The 9,186-nt window shown below is 46.5% G+C and overlaps 1 protein-coding gene across 1 annotated transcript in view; it reads right to left on the reverse strand.

Annotated features, from left to right (window-relative positions):
- The window catches only part of SERPINA6 (serpin family A member 6), a 19,299-nt gene that overhangs the window by 625 nt on the left and 9,488 nt on the right, over window positions 1-9,186 (reverse strand). The window contains exons 3-4 of the mRNA XM_007447314.1: window positions 4,924-5,194; window positions 979-1,126 (exon numbers count right to left, since the gene is read on the reverse strand). Of these exons, the coding sequence (XP_007447376.1) occupies window positions 979-1,126; window positions 4,924-5,194 (419 nt within the window). The remainder of the gene's footprint in view (window positions 1-978; window positions 1,127-4,923; window positions 5,195-9,186) is intronic.

Below are 9,186 nucleotides of genomic sequence, written 5' to 3' on the forward strand. Positions count from 1 at the left end.
CATCTTTCCCTGCTGAAACATCCTTTGTTATGATCAAAATTAGAAGATATTCTCAAGTCAGTAAAACGCTTGAGTAGCTTGCATCAAAAGCCTCGGAAAGATCAGAACTGGCTGATTAAATAACAACACCTACGGGACAGGACTCTCATTGATGGAGCAGCAGGGAATCAGAGGCTCAGAGTGCTCTGTAAATAGGCTAGGGAGAAGCTCAGCTGGGCTAGGAACCCCTGCAGTGTGTTTTGGGAATATGAGGTTTTGGGTCAAATGTCAGGCTATTTACTAGCTCTGTGACCTGAGAAACTAGGGTAACACCCACCTCGCAAGGAGGTAGCTGTTTGACTGAGTTCTTCACACACAGGCATTTTATTGAGCACATACTGTGTGCTGACATCATGATGGTCAAAGTCTGTGTGCACGAGGGAGGGGGCTGCTGCCACCACAGCTTTCTCCTGTTCCCTCTCTTGTTTTGTCACCCACAGGACTTTAAGATCCTGTGAGGGCAGGGCCACGTCTGAGGCATACCCAGTGTCTAGCACAGTTTGGGGCACATAGAACATGTTCAGTAAGTATCTTCTGAATGAATGAATAACAGAACATAAAGCTGAAGGATAGAGATAAAGAACATCATTGGATAGAACATGCAGTGTGATCTCACGCAGACGTTTCCTTTTGCCTGGGGGCTGCTCACAGCCCTGCCATGATGACTTGTCTTCCACAGTGCCCCCTCTGTGTGGCCTGGCAGAACGGTGGATGCCTGAGCTGTGGTGCTCCCTTGTCACTAGCTTCCTGTGTGACCTTGGGGACATCAAGTTCTTGCTGAGCTTTCATTTAGCCTGTTGTAAAACTAGGGACTTGGACAAGACCGCTCAGCCTGGGGCCTAGAAGCCTATTCATGAATGGGCTCCGTGTTGCTTATTATTATTTGTATTGTGAATTTGGGTGCGGGGGGGGATAAGGATGGGCTCTAGAGACCCCTACCTTTGACACCTTCGGCAGGGCCTCTTGGGTGATGCCTGAGAAATGTGTCCGGTTGTTGAGCAAGTCTGCAATGCCCATGTCCCCCATGATGCCCCCGAGGTCGTAGCCTCCAGAAATGGAGACCTTCGGGATGTACAGGTCCACCAGGCTGCTCGGGGTAAGCAGATGGGGTTAGACTTTCCCAGGGCTGGGCCCGGCCAGCCAGATTCCCGTTTCCCCTGTGATCCCTCCAGACCCTGCCTCCCAGCCAGACCTGCTCTTTCGGGACAGGGGAAGGAACAGAACAAGAAGCAGGATCTGCCTCTCCCTCCATCACACAGGCATCTTCCTCTCTGGGCCTCTGAAAGGCAAAGTCCTTTCTTCTCAGCTCTTTCTTTGAGCTGATTTCACCCGATCCAGCTAGACTACCAGACACTGAAGCAAAGAATACCTAAAGAAGTCCTTGTGGGCAAAAGAAGTAAAGGCAAAAATAAACAAATGGAACTGAATCAAACTTATAAGCTTTTGCACAGTGTTTAAAACCATAAACAAAACAAAAAGACAACCTATGGCTGGAGAAAATATTTGCGAATGATGCCACTGACAAGGGCTTAATTTCCAAAATATACGAACAGGTCAAACAACTCAATATCAAAAAACTAAACAATCCAATGAAAAAATGGGGAGAAGACCTAAATAGACATTTCTCCAGAGAAGACATACAGATGGCCAAGAGGTACGTGAAAAGATGCTCGACATCACTAATCATTAGAGAAATGCAAGTCAAAACTACAATGAGGTACCACCTCACACCGGTCAGAATGGCCGTCATCAAAAAATCTACAAACAATAAATGCTGGAGAGGGTGTGGAGAAAAGGGACCCCTCCTACACTGTTGGTAGGAATGTAAATTGGTGCAGCCACTATGGAAAACAGTATGGAGGTTCCTTAAAAACTCTAAAAATAGATTTACTGTATGATCCAGCAATCCCACTCCTGGGCATATATCCAGAAAAGATGAAAACTCTAATTCAAAAAAGACACATGCACCCCAATGTTCACAGCAGCACTATTTACAATAGCCAAGACATGGAAGCAACCTAAGTATCCATCAACATTTGCATGGATAAAGAAGATGTGGTATATATATATATATATATATATAAAACACACAATGGAATATTACTCAGCCATAAAAAAGAATGGAATAATGCCATTTGCAGCAATATGCTTGGACCTAGAGAATGTCATACTAAGTGCAGTAAGTCAGACAGTGAAAGACGAATGTTATATGATATCACATATGTGGAATCTAAAAAATAATACAAATGAACTCATTTACAAGACAGAAAGAGACACACAGACATAGAAAACAAACATAGCTACCAAAGGGAAGAGGCGGGAGGGATAAAGTTAGGAGTATGGGATTAACAGATACACAGTACCATACATAAAATAGATAAACAACAAGGATTTATGGGGGACAAGCACAGGGAACTGTATTCATTATCTTGTAATAAGCTATAATGGAAAAGAATGAAAAAAAGGATCTATATATAACAGAATCACTTTGCTGTACACCTGAAACTAACACAGTATTGTAAATCAATTATACTTCAATCAAAAAAAAAGAAAAAACAAGAAGTCCTGTGGTCCCCCAAGCACCCCGTGGCAGAGGTGGAGGAGTGGAGGGAACGTGCGGCTGGGAGCAGGGGTCCTGGCCCCAGCCATGCCGCTAATGCTGTGTGTCTTTAGCCAAGTCCTGTTCCTCTCTGTGCTAGCCCTCATCTACACAGCAAGGGAGAGAGAAGATGCCCGAACCCTGAAGTCAGTGATAGGGCCCCAGCTCTCCAGAGGGTGGAGGGAAGGCATGAGACCTCTGCACTTGAGCACAAGCTGGTCTGGGGTGGTCTGGAGGCTGGCAACCCGGGGGAAGTGAGGAGGAATCCAAGGCCAGTGGGACGTGTGACTTCTCTAGATGGGAAATGGCAGCAGAAGGTAAGGGAGGCCGACCCATACCCAGCATTTGGCTGTCCTTCCTGACCTCCTTTATCTCGTCTAATCCGCGCAGGCACACACAGCCTTACAAACCGGAGTCATCATCTTTAACTTCCAGACTGAGAGACTGAAACTTAAAAAAAATGCTGAGGAATTTCCCAAAGTCACACCGCTGGGAAGCAGCAGGACCGTGAAGAAACCAGGACTAGGTAACTCGGAGCCCCATGGCCCCAACTCGGAGAGCTGCCCCACGACCTGCGCGGGCCACAGCGAGGTGACGGCGGAGCAAGGGGACTGAGAGGGAGGCTCTCGAGAGAGCGCCCTGTGAGTGGGACCCAGAGGCTGCCGGGGGAGGTGGGGTGTCAGCTGGGCCCTGAAGGATGCTGAGCTTGGATGCACCGGAGAGACTGGTGGGGAAGGGCGTGGTGGTGCTGGGAGGGGTGAGGAGGGAGAAGGGGCCCGCAAGCGTGCAGGTGAGCCGTAGGCCACAGCGCTGGGATGAAGGAGCGAACTCATGATGTCTAAAGGTGCAAAGTTTTACCTTGAATGTTTTCTTAGAAAAATCTAGAAGAAAATGGTACGTGTTACTGACTAATGTTGTTTAAGTATTTTAGTGAAGAGATTATTTTTGGAGTAAAGAGAAGGGGTATCCTTCGCCTTATTTTCAACACACTAGGGTTCAGAATTTGAATCATGGCGCATTGTCTCTACCTGGTGGCACTGTATCTGAACTCCAGGTTCCCTTCGAGGGGTGGGAGTGAAGTGGAGTGGGACGGTTGACCTGAAAAGCTGGCAAATGGCCTCCCTGACTTGACTGGTGCCATTTCCTCTTCCAGGCGTACTCTGGGGGAGGTTGCCACTGACTGAACTTCTGCTCAGGCTTAAGGCACAGTTCAAAGTGAAAGCAATCTGCTCTGCAGCCCCTTCTCCATTCCCCTGGCTTAGAGTCCGGCGTCCCACCCTCCCCCAAATTGTACACATTACGCATCTCCTTCCCTGTCTTGCTCTGACAGAGCTTATGACACTGTACCACTATTAATTCCACCAGAATCCGTTTTCTGCTCTAGAGTGCATCCCTTCTGCTTAGCCTAGTGCATGATACATAGCAATTGCTTCCATATATATATTGAATGAATGAATGAATGAATGAATGCCAGACATGGTGCCTGGCCCACGAGGCTTCCTGAGCGACTCTAGATCCAAGTGCTGGCTCCTTCCCCTACAGCCCTCTTCCCTTTGAGTCTGCACCCCGCCACCCAGCTCCCATGTTGGTTGGCCCCTTCACAGACAGAACTCTAATCTCCCAAGAGCGAGGACCATCTTCTCAAGAACATCTGCTCCCTCCTCCAATGTGAGGACCAGAGCTGGACACAAGCTTGACTATAATTTTGATTCCCCTCTAGAGCAGAGGTTCCTGGGAAAATGAGTTTATTACGTACTTATGTCCTTACTTTCTTACTTATTTACTGATTGACTGATGGAAGAAACCTTAGATTCCCTGAGTGACTTAACCATTTGTAGGCTTTGCGTTGGTTCCAGGGTCATTGCAGTGGTCATACGGTGGTCATTTTCATTATATCTTTTTATGGTCTCCCAGGAATCTTTAGCGGTGCTTGGTCTCAGGTAAGCAATATAATAAAATGGATCAGTGCGGGCTGGGTGATGGGTGAATTCAGCTTAAGAAAAAGATGAAAGATGTGATAATACAGAGGGTGGCTATCAACCTGCTGGGGAAGGTGGACCTCGCTTTGCGGAATGCCCCAGAGTATCAATAGCTCAGTGTTAATTGACAGAAAGATAAATAAGTGTGACCTCTAGATCAGAGAACCCAGCAGACAGGAAAATAATGAGCCCTGGAAGGCAAGTCTGGGGGAGGAAGGACGGCCAGGTGCGCCCCTTTTCCACTTGCCCCACTTTCTGGGAACACGTCCAACTGCAGAAATCAACACAGCTGGCTGGAGGGCTTACCTGTTGGTCAGGGACTTGGACCACCTCTGAATGGTGTCCCGGCTCAGCATGGCAATGACCTTGTCCATCTTCCCCTTGACTGGGAGGACAAAGAAGACGGTCTCGTTGCCTGTGTAGTCCAGCTGTACCAGCTGGCAGGGGAGCACCGAGTCGTTCAGGTACTTGATGGTGCTCGACTGGAACATCATGGACACCTTCACCGTGGTCGTCTCATTCACGTAGAAGTTATCTTCCCTGGTGCTTTCCAGGTTGAAGGAGTGTGCCCACGTGCCTGGGAAGAGGGGGGAGGGGGAGGGGAGGAGACAGACCTGTGACAGCAGGAGGAAAACGCAACTTGGGTGGCAGCAGAGGGCCAGGGGTGACCGCCAAGCAAGTTACACAGTGGCCTCCCTCAACCTGGAAGGTCCCCACCAGAGTTGCTGGAATTTGCTAAGATATGAAATTCCCAGAGGTTTAAAGCCTGTTCCGTCCTCTACCCTTTGGGATGGCTTGAGGATTAGCACGATGTCTGAGACTGACTTCTAAAAATGGAAAGAGGGAGAGAACAGAGGATGCTGGCCCTAGGTTTTGGGAGTAGGATTCAGTAAAGCAGACTTGGCCTTGTTGCCCCCCTCCCTGGAGTGGCTTCTGGACTGGAGGGCTCTGGAGGTGGTGCTGGGGAACCAACCATCCATTCCATCCCCACCCCCTGATGTGTGGTGACAGAAGCCCAGCAGGCAGTTTGGCCGCCCAGTCAAATGTACCCACTTTCTTGCAGGAGGCTCCTTGCCTCCCGAGTGGCCCTGAGGGCCACAGTACATTTCCCAGAGGCAGAATCAGGGCGAGATGAGTCCTTCAAGGTTAAAGACTCCCACCACAGCTAGACTCGACTCCACTCCACCACGTTCCATGATGTCATTATGCAACGTTTGTTCCCCTTGTGATGGGGAACTCACTACCTAACAGATGGGACTTTCCACTACTGGTCAACGCTGAAGGGAAGGCAACTGCTCCTTAGATGAAACCAAAGCCTGCCTGATTGTAATGCCTGCCGACTGAGCCTCTTTGACCCTTGAGTTTATTCCAGAGTCCTCTTATAGGTGATAGATCTTTGGATATTTAGACATGGATTGAGTCTCACCAGGGCCTCATCTGCTCTAGGTTAAGTCACCCCAGGTCTGGAGATGACTGAGGACTCTGAGTCCAGCAGGTCCCGAGTGTCCTGGCTGCCCTTGACCTCCAGCCCAGAAGCCCTTGTGAGGTCACTGTTTCCCAACTGAGGCTGCCTGAAAGTGGCCAGAGCATAGCCACAGGCAGACATTTCTCTATCCCTCTGCCTGTGGGATCTCTGGACCACGAAGCCAGAACTCTTGGTTCTGAGCCAACCTCAACCCCCTGGAAGGGTTACTGAGGGTGGCCATGGGCAGTGGCCGGAGGATATAGGGAAAAGAGCAATGGATGTGGAGCCTGGAGACCCAGGGGCTGTGCCTGGTCCATCCCTAATGACTGAGTGGTCCTTCTCTAATGACGGAGGCTGTCTCACAGCAAGTGAGATAATTTGCGCGTTCTCAAACCATCTTCTAAAGGAAGGCTGGGGTCCTCAGAATTGAAGTGGGGAGTGCTTTGTGGCTAACTTTTCCAACTCACAACCAAAAAAATGTAGATAAAATATTTTTCAGTGCTAGGTTTTTCATCCTTAGAAGTCTGCTGTGTGCTTTCTACTGGGTATCGCTTTTCTAGAAGCAAGTATAACGTATATCCAGTTTGGCAGAAAACCAAATACAGAATGGGATCTAACCTCTACATTAAGGGATTGTTTTTGTTGAAAATTCTTGAGTTAGGAGAACTTATGGTAGAGAAACCCAAGGATCGATGAAGGGAAATTGGAGAGAGCAAGGATGAGTCCCTGGAAAATCTTTTAACAATATTTCTAATGTTCTCCAAAAAAAGAGCTGTCAAGACAGTCCACTAAGTAAGGAACATGCCAGGGACACTGTACGTGTCCTAAGTTCAGTGATGAGAGCCACACCATTCTTCATTTCTATTCATCATCCTGGCACGCTGGAAACATTTCAGAGTATCTCTCAGCTTAAACAGGGCTTGTTAATTAGCTTTGCCTGATCACAGAAAATCTGTGTACAAACAGGCAGCCCACACTCCTGTCAATGTCTGTTCCTGCGTTCAAATGTTCAAATGCTCTCTGATTTTATTACCAGGAACTACTGTTTCCCATCAACTCAGCCCCACTGTGGTCATGAGAATGCTTAGAAACTGTGAGAGCAAAGCTGTGCGCCAAATGACACCCTGCCAGCCCCTGTCCCGCCAGCCCCCGCCCAGGCTCCTTGCAGGCTCAGGAGGGCCCCCCTCTCTCTCTGGGTTTTCTGTGCTCTTCTCCCCAGGCTGTGTTACCAGAACCTCTATGCAACCACTTTGGAGTTACTTCCATTTACCAAGCACTATGCAAATGCACTGGACCTCCCCAAGAGATGAGGATGCCATGCACAAGAGTGAATAGTCTAGTGGGAGAGATGGCCTGGAGAATTCATGGGAGCATCCAGAAACATTTCCGGGCAAACATTCCCTGACTTCTTGGCCCCCCAGGGGCAGGTGTAAAGAATACTGCCTTTTGTGTGGGACCACAGAAGATCTTAAATAGCCAAAGCCATCTTGAGAAAGAACATAGTTGGAGGCATCACACCTCCTGATTTCAAACTGTATTATAAAGCTATAGTAATCAAACAGTATGGTACAGGCATAAGGACAGACACATAGACCAATGGAACAGAATTGAAAGCCTAGATATAACCCCTCCCGTATATAGTCAACTAAGATATGACAGGGGAACCAAGAATACTGAGTGGGGAAAAGATAATCTCTGCAATAAATGGTGCTGAGAAAACTGGATATTCACATGCAAAAGAATGAAACTGGACCCCTATCTTACATCATTCACAAAAACTAACTTGAAATATGTTAAAGACTTAAACATAAGACCTGAAACCGTAAAACTCCTAGAAGAAAACGTAGGGAAAAAGGAACTCTTTGATATTAGTCTTAGCTATGATTTTTTTGTTTGAATATGACACCAAAGGCATAAGCAACAGAGGGAAAAATAAACAAGTGGGATCACATCAAACTAAAAAGCTTCTGCACAGCAAAGGATACAATCAATAAAGTGAAAAGGCAACCTATGGAATGGAAGAAAATATTTGCGAAACATACATTTGATAAGGGGGTAATATCCAAAAATATATAAGGAACTCATACAACCTCAATAGCAAAAACAAAAAAAAGCCCCAAATAATCAAATTAAAAAATGGGCAGAGGACTTGAATAGATTTTTTTTCCAAAGAAGATGTACAAATGGCCAACAAGTACAAGAAAAGGTGCTCAAAATCACGAATCATCAAGGAAATGCAAATTAAAACCACCATAGCACTTCACACCTATCAGAATGGCTATTATCAAAAAGAAAAGAGAAAACAAGTGCCATCAAGGATGTGAAGAAAACGGCACCCTTGTGCACCGTTGGTGGGAATGTAAATTGGTTCAGCCATTATGGAGAACAGTATGGAGGTTCCTCAAAAAATTAAAAATAGAACTACCATATGCTCCAGCAATTCCACTTCTAGGTATATATCAGAAAGAAATGAACCCACTATACTGAAGAGATATCTGCACTCCCATGTTCATTGCAGCATTATTCACAATAGCCAAGGTGTGGAAACAATCAAGTGTCCATCAATAGATGAATGGATAAAGAAAAGTGTGTGTTTACACACACACACACACACACACACACACACACACACACACACACACACACCCCAAATGGAATATTACTCAGCCATTAAAAGAAGAGAATCCTGCCATTTGCAGCAACATGGATGAACCTTGAGGGCATTATGCTACGTGAAATAAGGCAGACAGAGAAAGACAAATACTGTATGCCCTCACTTATATATGGAATCTAAAAATACAGAATTTAGAGAAACAGAGAAAAGAATGATGGGGTAGGAGGTTTGGAGAAGTGGGTAAAGGTGGTCAAAGGTACAGACTTCCAGTTATAGGATGAATAAATTCTGGGGAATCTAATGCACAGTGTGGTACTACAGTTAATAATACTGTATCACATACCTAAAAGTTGCTAAGAGAGCAGATATTAAAAATACTCACCCCCGGCCCCAACACACAAAGGTAACTGTGAGGTGATGGACGTGTTAACTAACCTTATCATATATATATATATATATATATATATATATATATATATATATATACAAC

The sequence above is a fragment of the Lipotes vexillifer genome, unplaced genomic scaffold (genome assembly GCF_000442215.2).
Source record: "Lipotes vexillifer unplaced genomic scaffold, Lipotes_vexillifer_v1.1 scaffold1017, whole genome shotgun sequence".
NCBI classification, from domain to species: domain Eukaryota; kingdom Metazoa; phylum Chordata; class Mammalia; order Artiodactyla; family Lipotidae; genus Lipotes; species Lipotes vexillifer.